Here is an 18806-nt window from a genome sequence, read left to right as displayed (position 1 = left end):
ATTACAAGAATTTATAAGCTATGGTAACTGATTACCATCAGGCGAGCCATATATCTGTTCGCCACTTCAGTCATATACATACAAAAAAATAACAGTTTTTCCGTGAAAGAGTAATAGTCATACATCCACTTATCCATCATTACAAACTTTCGTATTTTTCATATTATTAGAATTTATTAAACAAAAATATATATAATACAAATAAAAAAGACTTAATGCTATTTCCCCAAACAATCTGTAAAAAAAAACAAATAAGAAATCTATAAATGGCCAGTAATAAAAAAGACATTAAAAAACAAAGTATGCGTTTTCATATTTAAAGATAGAACAAAAGTTGATAAACACTTTTAATAAAATATCGCATGCAAAAAGTGGCAAACGTCACAAGCCCATAACGCGCAGCCTTCGGCGTGTTCGTAGCTACTACAGGACTTCAGGATTCAGTCAGTGTGCTACGAAACGCGGCGCGGAGCGGTCGAGTGCCACAAGCGTATTCGTTATAATCTATCGCGAAATATCGGGACTATAAATATTGAGATTACTTGCGATTTTAAATAAACACAAGTCGCTGTATACAGATTGTTCAGTGCTTGTAACATATTCAAATATCAAGAGAAACCTTTCATGAAGTTTTCTTTGTTTTGAACTGTGATAGGTCTGTAATTGTATTGAATGGACTTTGTTTTCGAATGTTTTTTCGTTTTGTGAATAATTATTCCCTCGTTGTGCCATGGATTTCAATTTAACACGACGACAAAATAATTTGAGTTATTTTTTTCTAAAACGTTTGTATGCCTGTCCAGTATTAAATTTTACAATTCGCTGCTGTAACTTTAGGATATAAATAAAAAAAGTTGCCTCTTATATTTTACAAAACTGTAAATATTAAAAAAGACTTATGTATTTTTTTTCTGTATCTTTTTCTTATAATTCATAAAATCCTCTTTAGTGTATTATTAAATTAAAACTTAATATAGGCGTAAAGTAATAAAATATATAGTGATTTGAAATAAAATAGAAAATGACAAAGTATAAATATAACAGATACATGTCAAAATCTAAACCATTAATAAATAATTAGATAGAAGAAAAAAAAATTTTGATAATCATGCATATACTAAAAACATGCTTCACTAATTTTAGTAATACCTTCATCTATAGATAGCTATATTATCGGTTATTAACATGGACTCATGGTATTTTATTCCGAAAATATGAAAAATAGAGATTTAGCATTTATATCGTTTTGATAACATCTCTGTATGAGTAGTATGAATAAAATAAAAATTATTTTCCCTCTAAGTAAAATTATAAAAAATAATTGTGGCACGCTAATGTTCTGATCTGATGTTTCAAAATCTATTAAAATATTGACCTACGTTCATGCGGACGAAGTCGCGGGTAAAAACTAGTTTTAAATACATTTTGAATTATCCGGCTATCTATGTATAATATAGGAATACTGTCATATCTTTGCTGGCGAGACAGTTATATAAATTTAGTATATAATATAATCTTGATTTAATCTACATATAATTTTTTATACACTATATACAATAAGTAATATAATTGATTATACAAAAAATAGCAATCAATACTGTTTAAAATATATCAAGACTCTTTTTTTACAAAATAAAATATACAGTAATAAAATGTTAACATTGTTGTTTGAGTCAAACACTCCAATTAATACAGGTCCTCAGTAAACAACAAGGAAATAGCTTCATTTTAATTGACAAATAACTGTGAACGAATTGTTTCCCATAAAAATACTGCGTAAAATTATTCGTGCTCTTTAATCTAAAATTGTTAAAAGTTTCAGAAGTACACGTTATATAATTTTATTGCGAAAAATGATAACCGGTGTATTTAAGGTGTATTTTGTTGAGAATTCTTGATTAGTGTATTATTGCATTTGTGTACTAAATTAAATTCGAATCTAATATACCTATTTATTATTAATATTATTATTCAAACTTGTGGTGCAAATTAATCTATTTTCTCTCTCTTCCTCTCTTTCTCAAATTACAGTTTAAATATTTACATGTCTTTGTTCGCGTGACTAGGATATATTTGTTTACCGAAATATAAAGTTACCTATATCCTTATGAGATCTTAATGATAAAGGAATTGACAGCAGCGTCCCTCTTAAAACATTACCAGAGGCTAACTGCGGTTGTCGACCCGCCTATCATATGTGGCACCTATTAGCATAATCTAAGAGGTTTATAAAGGAGGTCTGTGTTCAGCAGTGGACAGTTAAAGGCTGATAAGATGACGACGATACATTTTTATTTAGAAAATTAAAAGAAATCAAAATAAAGTCCATTTAATACTAATCAACAGTCAACATAAAATATTGTAAACATATTATAAATAAATCATGCATTAAATAATTTATATGACACATCACACGTAGTAATATAAAACAAAATGGGGGAATAAAATAAAAAAGAGAGAGAGAAAAAAAAACAAATAAACTGGCAGTGAACGTAATGAATGTACGAAACGACTCTGTTCGAATGAAATGTACTGTTTTGGGTGATATAAGGTGAATTGTTCATGAGGGCGGTATGAGGAACGAAAGGACATGCATCTGGTCGTTGCTTCAGGCTCTCGTGCTTTTACCCACTTTGGCAGTCAAAGGTAAGTTACCTGATAATGATAATATTTTTTATACAACTTAGAACAACTGTTTTTTTCTATTACCTTCACTTCTGAGGCCTTACGATTTTGGAATGCGCTACCCATTGACATAAAAAAAGTGTCCAACAAATTTGCTTTTAAAAATATCTGCGGATCACTTATGAAGAAGCAGCGCAAGCAGTTAATCATCGTCGTCATCATCATCATTATCACGTTTGATCTCTATCGTTGTATATTTTTATTTGTATGTATATTTTTAGGACATATTTATTTATTTAAACTTAAATGAACAGTGAATTTTTTTATACAACTTAGAATGACAAACAAGCTGACGGCCCACCTGATGGAAAATGGTAACTGTCGTCTATAGACATAAGCAGTACCATGGACTTAACAGAGTATACTGTTTAACCCATGGTACCTCCCATGCGTTGCCATTCTTGAGGACTCAGATGTTATTCCTCTTTACCCTGTAAATTCACGCAATATCCCACCCTTCAAACCGAAACACAGCCATGCAAACACAACTGCTTCACGGTTGAAACACGAATGGGACAGAGGTACCCAAGCAAACGACTTTTTTATAAACATTGGTGTATTTAGGATTATTTTTAAAAGGAGGGATGGATTTTTTTTTGAATTTTATTTAATGTTTTTGCGCTAATGATATACGCTGGCGAAGCACCAATGAAGGATGATGAAGAGAATGCAAAGGCTATTATAATTAGCTCATCGTAATGAATAAATACACCTGAAACCATGGTTTCCACATGGAGGAACTGCGGGGAAGTTGACCTGACAGGGTATATTGCCAACAATGAGGCTGTTAGTCTGCTTTACTAACAATCCCCCCGGGAAGGGATGTTCTGACCCCTGAAAAAGGGATCATACATATCCTTGTGTATAGCTAAAAGGACCGCTCGTATTCTTGTTTAGGCACAGATCATTCTAGGATGATTACCAGGGCTGGGCATGAATGTATTTTAGAATGGTTATTATAATTTTATTGTATAATTGACTTGTGTGTATTTTTATCGAAAGTAACTTAAATACTTGTATCAGTGGACAAGACTCAAGCAAGATTCTGACTGATCAATCAAAATATTTTTATAATTCTTATTAATGTTATAAATTTTATTACAAATACAACGTATATATATTAAAAAAAATATTCTTTATTGTAACAAAAGTATATTTGTGTTTATTTGTAAGTTAATTTATACAAAATCTGTTTAATTTCGGATTAGAATACCCGATTATACAAAATAACAGTATATAAAGGCAATGTATAAAATACTTACTGTAATATTATTTATTTTATACTTTGCCTAAATATTTTACACAATACCGAATACAGAGCCGGTAATGTGTGTAAAAGATGAGGGCAGGAAAGGGATACCGTTGATTTATTGGCGATCAACGGTGTAAATTATGGTTAGGAGACATAAAAAATTCAAAGACAGCCGAAAAATAGATCGGTTGAGACATTATGTTATTGCTAATAATAGAAGTATAATTATATGATTATAGCGATATATTACATTTAAGACATACAAAAAAGAAGCAATGAACAAATTAATTTTTACATTTACCAGAGTGAGACTTTGTACAAAAGTCGTTTGCTTGGATCTGTTCCATTCGGGTTTCTACCGTAAAACAATTGTGTTTGTATAGCTGTGTTTCAGTTTGAAGGGTAGGATATGGAGTGCATTTACAAGATGTAGAGGAATAACACCTGAGTCCTCAAGAATGACAACGCATGGGGAGTATCATAGTCGAAACAGTATGCTCTGTTATGTCCATGGTACTGCTCATATCTATAGGCGACGGTTACCACTTTCCATCAGGTGGGCCGTTAGCTTGTTTGTCATTCTAAGTGGCATATAATAAACATTTATAATATTAGTAAGGGTTATAGAAAAAAGCGATATAATATTTTCAGCGAGTTCAGTTTTTAGATCAAAATAACTATTTTAACTATTTGATAAAACTGAACTACTAAACAGATTGACATAAAATTTCTGTGCAATCAATCTCTAAGTATATCTTTTTAGACAAAAAGATAATTTTCCAAATTGGTATCCTTTCAGGTAAAAAAAGAATTTTCCAAACTGACTGCCTTTTAAGGTAACAAAAAAAAATTTAACCTAATTGAAAACCTCCTTATTTATGAAGTCGATTGAAAACAGAACTTTATATGTACGAATTCGATATTTATCAATATTTTACATAAATTTACTATATCTCATTTATATTATTGATTAATCCAAATATATTTACGTTAATTGAAAAATATGTGATATAAAGATAGGAAATGGCTACTAAAATCGTTTAGTTAGGCATTGACACGCGATGATAAATATTTCTCTACAATATACATATATGCAGTTATTAGGACTATTAATTATTTACAGATTATTGTAATATCTGTATATTTAGATATACTAATGATTCTATTATTGTTTATAATTACTCCTCTCCATCCAAAGGTTGCCTGGAAGAGATCGCTCTTAGCGATAAGGTCGCCCATTGTTTTCTCATTGTGATTATTTCTTGTAATTATTTATATTTATATTAATTTTACTATTGTAATCTTTTGGAGGAAACAATAAAGAGTATCTATCTATCTATCTATCTATTAATATTATAAATTAGAAAATTTGTAACAATGGATGAAGGTGTAGATGGAAGAATGTTTGTTATTCTTTCACGCAAAAACTATTTAATTGATTTAAGTGAAATTAGTTATACGGATAGGTTATATCCTAACTTAGCAAATATATTAAATTTATGTACTTCACGCGGATGAAGACATAAGATAGAGTTAGTATATAATAAATTCATAAAACGAAACAACTATATATATTTTTTGGAAATGGATTTCTTGAGATATTTTTTGTCAGTTTAACTCGAGAGATCCTTATTAATATTATAAATTATTTTCCTATTTTGAAGAGCATATGAGAATTCATTGTTACAAAGCGAGCCTACTTTCAACATTCATATTTATTTCTTTGAATGTAGATTTTTAATTTTCTGTCTTTCACATTCTTGTCCGATTTTCTTAGTAGCTGGAAAAAAAAATATTTCGAAAGAATTCCTAATTTGAATATCGAAGTGTTTAAAGTCAGAACGAACTGCCAAAATTATATAAGAGCCTCCATACACGAGTATATTCACTTTAATAAAGTGCTAGTCATCCGCTCCACGAGTTTGATAAACACGAATTTCTATCTGTAATAGCTGGAAATCTCTCCCGTATAACGAGCTGGTTCAGCGTAATCACACCGATACGACCTGACCATTTCCCCGGCCCTTTGTACGTGCCCCGATACGATTGAAACTTTTGGCTTAAAAGAATTATTTTGTATAATAATTTTATTTTCTATTTTATTTAACATTGTAGGGAAAAAATATTAAATGCACTCCTTGATATTTTAGTGGATAAAGGTGATGTTAAGACAGAAGGAAAGGTTTTTTATCCTTATTTTTTAACGCTCAAAAGGGTAAACCCTCATACCATACAGCTTAAATGGTCGCGTACAATGTGGTTTTAGAGATGTTTTCTCCCACGAACACTCAGGTTATGGAATGAGCTCCCTGCCGAGATTTCCCTAGGAGACTACAGAATAGGGTTCTTCAAAAGAGAGGTAAAGAGGTTTCTTCAAGGTCGGCAACACTCGCGTAATACCTTTGGTATTGTACATGTTACGGTAGAGTTACCGTACCATACCGTACCCGCTTACCATCAGGCGAGTCGTATGCTTGTTTGCCACCTCAAGTCTGTTTTTATAAAGATAATTTTAATTTTGAATTTTGACACGAAAATGATTGTGATAATAAATTTGCGAGTAATAATAAGCAGCGTACAGTAAGCAAGCTAAGTTATTTGACTTGAAAATTAAATCAGTTAAGCACTTTAAGTAGCCTGCCGATGGCAAGCTAATTAAACTTAGTATATCGCTTAAGGTAGTTTTGTGATGAAATAATTATAAAATCTAAAACAATCTTATTAGTTAGTTAGTTAAGTTCTTACTGTATTAATTATATATTAACAACTAGCTATGTCCTGCAGTTTTACACGCATTAATCAGTACACAAAGTGTAATTTGGGTTAAGTTATAACCTATTCGTATAATGTTGCAAAGAACATGTAAAAATTCTAATCCTTGACTTGAAAGCGAACTTTAGAAAGAGAGGTTGCAGTGTTATAGGTTTTTCTTCATGAATATTTCTCAATAATAATAAATCCGTGTATTAAATTTCAATCGGTTCAGTGGTTTTTGTGTGAAAAAGTGACAAACATATATCCTCACAAACTTTTGAATTTGTACTAGTATTACCGCGTGACTAGATTTTTTTTTAATGGATGATAATGAAATGGTAACCCCGCTTGTGCTATTGGTATACACCGGCAGATCACCAGTGAAAGATGATAAGTAAAAATGAAACAGCAGGTCAGTTAGCCCATCGTGAAAAATACACCTGGAATTCAGTACGACGGTTTCCAGGGGTAACCGCGTGGAGGTCGATCTGACAGGGTATATTGCTAGCAATAGAACTGGTAGTCCGCATTACTGATAACCCCCCTTAACGTTACTGGATTAGGTTGACATTCAGGCCAGGATTAAAAGAACCCTTTTTTTTCAACAAGTCTACTTATAACTTACTAAATAATTACTTGTTGGAAAAAAAAAAGTTTCTCTCAAAATCCCTAACAATCCCTTTCTCCCTGGTACTATGCTGTATTATTTTCTGTAACGTCCTTGATACTGTTTATGTCTATACAACGGGTACCATATTCCACCAGGCGAGCCAACAATTGTTTGCCATTGTGAGTTGTATAAAAATCTTTCTAAAAAGTTTATTTTTTAATAATCTATTGCGTTATAAGATTATTGACTGCATAGAACACCTGCATTACCATTTGGTGACAGGTAGAAGCCACCCCCGATTGACCTCGTGTGATATTTTTCGACGTTTTACCCTCTGTTTCTGTTTTCTTTTTTTTATGTCAGTTGTTTTATTGCAGTTTTAAGGCTGTTTCGTTTTATGGTATGGATTATTGGCATATTTGCGCATTATGTTGAAGCAACACACTCCATTCTCTATCTTGACTCACGCAAATGAATTGTTTTATTTTATTGTGCTCGTGTTTTTAACTTTTATTTTTATTATCTTCTGTGTATACTTAGGTTATATAGATTTAGAGTATATATAGTTTTAGAGGCATCGAGCCTCAAAAACAGGTAATTTTTTTGACAATTAGCTGACTTTGTTTTTTTTTTTAAATAATGTTCTATATACTTACGCAATGTATTTTGACGTATCGGTATTTAACTATTTAATAAATAAAATGAGTTTTTTTTTCGCATTAAAAAGCTACAGAATTTATGAGACAAAATAAATATAGAAGTTATGGAGGAATCGCTTGTAACTATTTTTTATGCAAAAATTGTATAAAAAAAATTGATCCGGTTTTCTCGAAGAATTTGTATGCAGATACTCTGTGTATTATATAATCTAAGTATGTATGTTTATAAAGGACTAATACACTTGAAATTCTCCTATAAATAGCTGACATTAAGGTTTGGTAGATAAATACCTTGGCAGAGAATTATAAATTTTGCCCACCCCCATAAAAAAACTTCAAGTGTGACAAAATTTGTTATTTTGATCTAAAAACTAAATTACTGAACTGATTTTGATAAAATTTCTATGGAAACAAACTGTAAGTATACCCTTTCAGACAAAAAAGAATTTTTCCAATCGGTTTAGAACAGAAGGAGTTATAAGGTAACAAACGTAAAAAAAAATACAACTGTATGGAAATCTGTCTTGCACTACTACTGCCCACTCACTACTTCCTATGCCACAGCGTTAGGTTGACTGGAAGAGATCTCTTTTAGAGATAAGTTCGCCTTTGCTAACATTGTTATTAACTTATTGTTGTTACTGTATGTTTTAGTGCAATAAAGAATATATATAAAATCTCTTTTTGTAGTCGGTTGATAATGGATGCAGGATCAAAATGAGCAAAATCAATTCTGCTACTAAATTTGCCAGACACGAGATTGTCGCCAATGCGTAAATTTTTCTTTGCAAAAAAAAAACTAGCAATCATTATGTAATACGAGATATTCGATTTTAATATTTTTATTCCAGCCGTTAACTGATGAATATAAGCCTTCCCCATAATGGAAGTTTTGGCAGTAGTTGCCACGCTTGGCAGGCAGGTTGGCAACCGCAGTTAGGCTTTTACAGATGTTTTAAGAGGGACACTGCTGCCTACGGTAAAAGAACGGGTGATCCATTCTATGCCGGGACCTACACGGCGATTACTGTTGCCAAATAATGATTGATATCGATATTTCGATTGGAGTTATATTCGATTATTATTAATAAATCGAATATAATTAACTAAAATACTATCAATTAATGTACATAAAGGATTTATTATTAGCAACCGATTACATTATTTTGAACTAGCCATCAATATAATCGATGGTATTGCTTGATTATTGGAATATTGCTTAAAACTTTGTGTAATTTTTTTTTTGCATTACTTTATATTTCTTATTTATTTTTCTTCTCTCTTCATACTATAGATTAATTTGAGAATATTGATATTAAACGTTAATTATATTGTTATGAGTGAAAACAACGAGTATCGATTAATTATGATCGATACCATCGTTTCTCTGTTAATCGATTTAGTATCTAGTGACGTGCAATGGAAATAGTACATGTAATGTTTGATTACCGATAATTTTGAAACACACGGAAAAACTTTTTAATGGATTTTAAATTGTGGACTGTAATGTCATTAGGTCAAACATAGTCAATCATGATACAAAGTATCACAGATATCCTCAACCTATAAAGAGTATAAATGTAGTAAAAACAAGTATTACTAATATTATAAACTAGTTGTATTTCTCTGCTTTACTTGTATAAATCGACATATAAAGTATCTTATGTGCTAAGTTAGGATATAACCTACTTGTATATAAAATTTTATGCAAATTCGTTTTGTAGTTTTTGCGTGAAATAGTAACAAATGTCCAGGCATCGATCAGTACAATCTTTCACATTTATTTTATTAATGCTAAACACTATAACAGCTTAAATAATCACTATAAAATTTGGCATATATGGGATTTCTACTATATGTACTATTTACTTATCGGATTTAGAAGAAATTTGGCTAATATTTTATCCTGGTCAGTGAATATACCCTGATGGCGGAAACTAGTAATTTATAACTTCCAATTATTTATATTTAACCGTAATAATTTGTTTATTACTTTTTAGTACTTTAAAGGTCCGACTCATTATAACGAAATTTGGTATACGTATAGCATTCGTGATGGAAAAAGATTTAGAGTACTTATCTTCATTACATAAACAGATATATAATTAATTTGCATCTCTTACAGTACATAAATAACATTAGATATTGGTACATATTTTAAAAAAAAAAAATAAAAGAATACATATATAAAAAAAAAAACAAAAAGAAAGTAAATAAAAGAGGTAACATAATTTTTCGCAAATGTGACAGAGTAACACAAAATGATCACAACTCATTTTATTGCTTTGCCCTCAAAAGAGCAAAACACTGACATTCTGTTGTGGCCAAAAGCCAGCTGGGCAAATTCTTGACAAAAAATAAATAAATAAATGATTTAAACTAATTAAGTGTGTCAATTATGAATCACTAATTATTATTTTAATTTCAATTTATAAATTAATAAATAAGAAATACCATTAGAAATAGAGTAGTCATTAATAAATTCCGTTCTAACAGAAGAAGTTGCGTTTAAAAATTAGTAACAGATAAGACCAGCGATCCAAGTCCACTATCACTGGCCAACTTACTAAATACCTGTCAAGTACTTAGTAACATACCTTTCAACTTTAAAACTTGATAATAACAAAAGGGAGTAAAGTTATCGGGTAGCTATCACCAGCGCAACTTTGAACTTTGTTACGAAGTTGTTACAGAAGGAAATTAATTGAATTATACTAATTTACATCCGACATACTACGCTCCGAGTAGATTCACAATCAATAAAGTAAATTATGGTATGCAATGACATTATGAAAATTTAAAATGAAGAACTTCCCATAAAAGAAATAATAATGTAAAAGTATAACTCTACCTAGTACCTACTATTCTGATTCATAGAATATAATGGAAAGGTCACCTAGTTTATATTTTTTTTATTTATCATACAAACATTCTCTTTAACTTTTGGATAATCATATATTAATGTTTCAATAATCTTCGTTTTTTTTTTATACAACTTAGAATGGCAAACAAGCTGACGGCCCACCTGATGGAAAGTGGTAACCGTCGCCTATAGACATGAGTAGTACCATGAACATAACAGAGTATACTGTTTCGTCCGTGATACCCCCCATGCGTTGCCATTCCTAAGGATTCAGGTGTTATTCCTATGTACCCAGTAAATTCATGCCATATCCCACCCTTCAAACTGAAACACAACCATGCAAACACAACTGCTTCACGGATGAAACACGAATGGTACAGAGGTACCCAAGCAATCGACATTTGTACAAAGTCTTCGTTGTACAAAACGGGCACGTTGCTTTGCGATAAGGAGTTTTCGGGTTCGATTCTTAGTCGGATCAACTTAGGAAACGAACATTTGTGAATTAGCTCGCATCTCGATGTTCAGGATGGTGCTCCCAAATGTCTAATACCTGACTCCCTTGAGGATCAGGCTATTGTTGTGGTTTTAGGCACTTTTAAAAATACAAAAATAAATGCTGTTCTCATTTCAATATTTTTCTTTGTTCCTATATATATATATATATATTCTTTCTTACACTTGTAAAAAAAGATACAACAAGTAGTTTGCAAGGGCAAGCTCATCTCTGAAGAGGTCTCTTCTAGCCAAATTAATGCAGTGAGAGATAAAATGATTAGCTGGCAATCTAGTATATATATATATATATATATATATATATATATATATATATATATATATATATATAGAACAACAAGCAGTACAAGGATAGATTATGTAATATATTATTATAGTCCTATAGATTTATTACTTACATAGATTATAATATAATACAATTATTTTCTAATTATTCTTGATTTAATAATGATTAAAGTTTAATATTAAATGGAAGGCTAGTGTAAGTTAGTTAAAAACAAACATAATCTTGAATTCATTGCTCGACTTAAAAATTACATTTCTATATGCAAATGGAACTATGCTTTCAGAAGACTGTCTAAACACCAGACGGCTCTAACATTCATTAACTGCGAATTTCATTATAGTTATGCTAATGATTAAACTAACAACTCACGGAACAGGAAATTGTATGAAAATTATACAATTTTCCTTAAATAACTTGTTGGAGTAGTTGCCATACTAATACAATTATTAGGTTTTATTTTTTTATTTTTACGTATGTATATTTTTTGTACCACTGTGGTGGTAAACAAGCATACGCTCCACCTGATGGTAAGCGGTTACCGTAGCCACAGATAATATAATACTATCTGTAGCCTATGAATGCCTACAATACCAGAGGCATTTTGCTCGTGTTAGATATTTATTTTAAATTATATTAATTTTCTTAAACATCTTGTGATAAAATGTGTACCTACATTTATCAATAAAAATCAGACTAACTACTTTAAATATAATAAAACGTTAAAATTGGTATTATACCAAAGTTGGTAATAAATTATTCTTGTAATGTATATAGAATACTAATTTATATTTTAATTAATTTTATAATTATTTATTGTCATGATACTTGAATAAAAAGTAATGAAATTGTAAGAACATGTGGTCTCGCTGCCTGTTCACTCGAATTCGGCCCTGTAGATATAAAAGGTCATTCCATGAGTATTTGTTTTTATAGAAGCTAGTCAAAGTGACCACGTCCCAGGTGATGGTAAGCAGATTATTTAGTCTAAACGTGAAGGTCGCCATCATAACAATTTATACTGTGTTGATGATAGTCATCTTGATAGCACACAAATGCAAATGAGGGGTCTTAATAAGACCAATAGGTGCCAAAATATTTTTTATAATTTTTGTCTAACAGTATGAATGTATGTTTATTCTGATATCACCCAAAAACCGCCGAACCAACTTGGATGCGATTTTTACGGTTATATTCTTGAAGCCCTAATTTGAACTTTGGTATATGCTTTATTTTGATACTCTATCTAGAAGTGGTTAAATTCATTGGTTTTCTTGCATCTGAAATGGTCGCTTACGAAATAGCACGCAAAAGCAAGTGCTATATAAAATTAACATAAAATTCGAGAGCGTATTGGACATGATTTAATAGTCTGTGCTTTATGAGTTAACATTTTAATTATGTATGTGATATAAGATAATGTTCTACTAAAAATAATTACAATCTTGACAAAATTAGTAGGGAACCAGTAGAAGAGTAATTAATAAAAAAAAAAAATTATCGTATTAGCCTCATAGTATCTTTGTCAGCTTTTTGATTAAAAAACGAGTGGCGTTCAGTATGCGTACAAAAAATAGAATATTTACATCATTATCGTTCTCAATTCAGGCATTATCTGTTCACTGCCGAATATAGGCATCCCTTATAAGAAACAGTCCTGAACCACCTGCATCCACTGACTCTCTGCAGTGCATTTGAGATCGTCACTCCAGTTAGTGGGGGATCGTCCTTCATTATATTACCCGTACGGGATCGCCACTAAGGAATCTCTCTTATCCATTATTTATATTTACTTTTTTTTAAATTGATTAATATCTAAAGCAATAATGATAATTAAAATTAGTTACATTAATAAGACATCATTTTGAAAGATAAAAGTTATTAACATCATAAAAAATTCAGCCTGAGTATTATTATAAAAATAAGAACTTTATTCTCGTGGTATTTGCTGTAAATCTTTATTGCACATACTTTACATTGGACACATAAAAAAAGATTTTACATACAATGGCGGACTTATCCCATAGAGGGATCTTTTACAGTCAACTTTTCAGATTGAAAGGAATCCATAGGATATTTGAAGGAGAAAATTATTACTCAAACATTTTTTTCTGATATTGTTGTCTATCCTACGTAGAACTTAATGAGGTACTCTTTGTTCCAGACTCTCAAATGACAACGAAGAAGTTTTCGGAAGAGCCCGAATTTGAACGCCCAATCGGAAATCACACTTTCTTCTTAGGCAGAGAAGCAGTGCTTGGTTGTGCTGTTTCCAATCTTGGAAAGCATAAAGTAAGTATTCGCAGATGCTTAAGTTTATTGATGTTAGAGCTATAACTTTTACTGCATTGTGTATGCAGTAAAATCATAGATCTAATGTGAAGAATAACTGTTTTCCAAGGACTTTTTATGCATATATATATACACACACATATATATATCAATCTGTATTTATATGTTACTGTATTTCACTTGAATTATTTAATTGTCATTGTATATTTTTATGTTTCTGGTGCAATAAAGAGTTAATTAAATAAAATAATAAATAACTCTCTATTTCTGATAACGTGGTCAATATCAGATGATGACAATTCTCATCACTTCTTCTCATTACCATATCATCATAAAGCATACTAAATCAGTAAAAGATAAATAATAAATTAAAAATCCTATCAATTTCATAAATTGGCATTCTTTATTTATGTATTTATATAATTATTTATTTTATGATAATTTGTTTTCCTTGTACCTATATTTATATATGTCCTAGTATTAGGTACATACGTTATTTAACATATATGTACAGGATTATATATTGTAATATAGTTTATAATTTTATTTTTTAATTCGATAAAGGTACTTTTTTAATTATACAGTACTATCATACCTACTTGTACAACAATTAGTCAATTACCCTAAGGTTGTCTTGGAAAGATCAATAAGACCGCCTTACTGTACTCATACAATTATATCGTTGTATTTGTAAATTGTCTTGCTTATTTCCTATATTGTATAATGCGAATAGAGTATACTCATTCACTCATTCACCCAAACAGTAGTACTAATATTCTCTTCTGATAAAGAAGGTGATATAGCCAGTAGTCAGGTGTTATATGTAATGAAGAAGTTCAAGGTGAGACATATCTTCCGCATTGAAGTTTCATCGATATCAAGTTAAAAAGTGGAGACTGTTCTCGAATGGCACAGACTAATAATTGATTAATAGGCCTGGATACTAAATTATTTACACGCTTAATTATTCCATCATTAGCTAATTATTCTGTTGACTTTGCCAGGTCAAAAGTACATAGTTTAAGTTTATTGAAAATCAATCTTTTGTAGTGATAATTGAGTCCGTGATGTTTAGGTATTCTGACCTCTTTAGGGTTCAAGGAGGGGACAAGGAGAAAGTTGGAGTAATTCGAATCGTGGTACGATATTGTTTGTCCATCCATCTTCAGCTATTATTATCATATCAGCCACTGGCCACTGCTGAACATAGTCCTTCCCTATAAGGGAGTGTTCAACAGTATTTTCCACGCTTGGCAGGTGTATTGGCACTTGCAGTTTTTTTTTGATGGGTGAAAATGGTATGGTTACCCCGCCTGCGCTAACGGGATACGCTGGCGGAGCACCAGTGAAGGATGATAGATGAGAATGAAAACAGGCCAGTTAGCCCATCATGATGAATTCATCAGGAATTAACCATTATAGTTTCCAGGGAGAACCGCGAGAAGGTCGACCTGGTTGGGTATATTGCTAGCAATGGGATTCTCAGTCTCCATTACTAACAGTCCTTTTCTCCCCGGCACTTGCAATTAGGCATACGTCTAACTAAAAAAGCTATCAATTTGAGATTTGGTATACCAAATTTCAAAAATTGTACTTTTACATATAGTTGGCCCACACAATTTGCAATGGAAATAAATAAAAAATATTTTGAATTTTTTCATTAGAAGGTCTAAAAAAAGTACTCAAAATTTCAGAATCGATCTAATAGTCTAAATCGGATATTATAGAAAAGGCTCATTTATGTAACACAAGTTAACAAAAACATAAAGGAAAAAAATATCTCGTCATAGTCGTAGAATACTGACGGATCTGACAAATATTACATATAAAGATCATACATATAAATACATATAAAAAGATCCGTCAGTATTCTACGGCAATGACGATCTGTGGACCAAATATCCTTCATCAGTTCAGACTAAAAGTATGAGTACTACTAGTTTACGATGTACAAACAAATACACAAAATACAATCTCTTTTTTATATAAACAAAATTGATTGCTTCAATAAGAAAATATATCTATATATATGTCTATATATATGTATAATGGGAATTGTATGAACTTACTAAGTTTGCGTTTCGACTTCAATTGTTTCGACTTCATCCAGAAGTCTTCTTCGGGAAAAGAACGATGCTTTACGTCACAACGTGTCGTCTCGTTCTCTTTCCTTCTTTCTCGTCTCTCCTCAAAAAGACTTCCGGAGGAAGTCAAAACAAATTTATCGAAAATGACAAACATAATAATTTCACAGAATTCCCATTATACATATAAATTTCGTTAAAAAATGAACATAACATTTAAAAATAAAAAAAATAAAATACATGTAACTTTTTATTATTTACACTACATAGGTTTCCGCTTCATAAAATCACAGTCATTTCCCTGAAATTCTATATGTAACAACAAATTGAAACTGTCTTCAAATAAAAAATCAATTCCTACCTGTTTACAATTCTGAGCTTTATCACAATACGAATAGAATTCATTGACTACAAAATTTTAAACAACCAACAAAGCTATTATAAAATAAAGTTAATATTTCCATTGGATACCTTTAAATTTATTAATATGAAATTATAAACACGGCGAACAATGAATATTGCCTTAATGGATAGTCAAAATTAACGTACGGTCACATTGTATGGGCTTAATGACCAATAACCTGATAGGAGCCATTACTTGGAGGTAATAGAAAACGATTTTCAGTCCAAGCATTTACGACATTAGTGGGATAGAATGTTTTTACATTACTATTAGCAAGAAGTAATGTACCGATATCCTTTACAGATTTTTTTTATACAACTTACAATGGCAAACAAGCTGACGGCCCACCTGATGGAAAGTGGTAATCGTCGCCTATAGACATGAGCAGTACTATGGACATAATAGAGTATACTTTTTCGCCCATGATACTCTTCATGCGTTGCCATTCCTGAGGACTCACGTGTTATTCATTACGTCATTGCTAGTTTTTACCTGTGACTTAATTTGTGTAATCATAAAATGTTTAATGTTTAATATTTATCAAATACAAGGCATGTTGTAGTTGCCTATAAATGTAAGAACAGTTACATCTAATCTACCAGTGTATTGTATTGAAATGTAATATCTTATGTTGGTAATCATATAAATAAATAAATGTTCAGTGACTGGAACAAAAAGTATCCTATATTGTCTCCTTAAATTTTCATTATAGAGTCTCAAAACGGGTCAGCTTTTTGTCAGCTAATTATTTCATTTTTTATCAATATTTCTATTGGCAGACGAGAAAAGTAGCAGTAAATAGCTAGTTATTATTAGATATATTATTAGCGTTATTTTAAGAGAGTATTACACTGGTGAAACTAAATACTTACATACAGAACTCACTTTCATTAGTAGAATACTTAATTAAAACGACGCCATTATTTCTATTTCACTACATGTATATATATATATATATCAATGATATCTCTTCTCTCTAACTACATTCAAACAAACTATAATTAACTACTAGTTTTGGTTCGTTACTGAACTACTATACTATACTATAATAATGAAAGTTAAAAACTTTCTTTAAAATTAATTTTTACTTACCAGAATTTGTTTTCATTGTTAGCTTTTGTAATGTCTATATATGTCACTAAACAAATTATTTTTCTTTCTTTCTTTCAAAATACTCGCAAGATTGAATATAAGAGTTCTATTTGGAATAAGTTCTATGTATTTCGCCATATGGTCCCGGCATAATTGTAGCCAATCCTTCCTTTCCTGCAGGTGTCGTAAGAGGGGACTAAGAGAACATAATGGTTGAGGGATAGGTAGCAGTGCCCCTCTTAAAACATCACCAAAGCCTAACAGTGGTTGTCAACTCGACTGCTAAGCATGACAACTACTAGCAAAACCCGTTTATGCGAAAGATATTTACAGCAGTGGACAGTTAACAACTGATATGATGACGGTGATATGTTTTACTTTATATAATAAATTCCTCTCTTTGTGTTATATAATAATTTTAAACAAAATGAATGGGTCCATTACTGCTATGAACGTTAACAAGTAAACATTACTTGATGTCGAAGAAATCGATGTTTTAAGAAAATGTTGTATGCATCTGTAATTGGTATATATGACAGTATATGCAAGCACTGTATATCAATTAAAATTTATGTTTGTATTTACACTGTCGATGTATTTTAAAATAAATAAACAGATAGAGTAAATATTTAAAAAAAAAACGAATAATTTCAGTGACAAACTTTTTGGTCTTAAAAATGTTAATAAGCAATGCACAATATCGCGTAATGTTTCAATTTACATATTAATAAGCAACAATATTAATTAAATGCCCCAATAAAACCCCCTTTTTACGACAATGATACGAATCAAAATAAAAGTCAGACATAATTCACGTTGATAAATTATTTTTTAACATCGCAAATTGTTGGTTTTCTGTTAAAACACGTTTATTGTATGCGAGTTAATAAAACCATTTTATGATTTCAGTTCCAAAGTCCACAACCGAGCTCACATAAAAATATTATGAATAGGTTAATTGTATAAAAGTTAAACAGCGCTTGAATCACCAAATTCTAGGTATTTCCTTTTAAAATCAAAAGATAGACGAATTTTAATAATAATAATTATACTAGTTCTTGTATGTTAAAAAGAACCGGCTTTCAATACATAGTTCACCCTAATCTGAAAGCCAAGATAAAATACGAATATGTAATAGTACAACCATGTATTTGTTAAGAAAGATTTGTTGAAATTTATTGCCATTCATCATCTTCCTACCCTTATCTCAAATATTATTTGGGGTCGGCGTAATATGGTTTTATCCATATTACTAAAGGATTTGGCGTATAGTTTTGCGACCAGCCGCCTGCCTGACGTCAACCCTCTTTGGG

General features: G+C 30.8%; 1 protein-coding gene across 2 annotated transcripts in view; it reads left to right on the top strand.

Moving 5' to 3' along the window:
• Window positions 1-421: 421 nt before the first annotated feature.
• Window positions 422-18806, top strand: part of LOC128202370 (limbic system-associated membrane protein-like) — a 73502-nt gene continuing 55117 nt past the window's right edge. The window contains exons 1-3 of one of the 2 annotated variants that reach the window (XM_052902507.1): window positions 422-655; window positions 2420-2646; window positions 13787-13914. In XM_052902507.1, the coding sequence (XP_052758467.1) occupies window positions 2574-2646; window positions 13787-13914 (201 nt within the window). In that variant the 5' untranslated portion in view covers window positions 422-655; window positions 2420-2573. Of the gene's footprint in view, window positions 656-2346; window positions 2647-13786; window positions 13915-18806 lie in introns of both variants that reach the window. The other variant, XM_052902508.1, reaches the window with a different exon arrangement.

The sequence above is a fragment of the Galleria mellonella genome, unplaced genomic scaffold (assembly GCF_026898425.1).
Source record: "Galleria mellonella isolate WM207_F2 unplaced genomic scaffold, CSIRO_AGI_GalMel_v1 utg905, whole genome shotgun sequence".
Lineage (NCBI taxonomy): Eukaryota > Metazoa > Arthropoda > Insecta > Lepidoptera > Pyralidae > Galleria > Galleria mellonella.
This window is presented reverse-complemented; position numbering and strand designations above follow the sequence as displayed.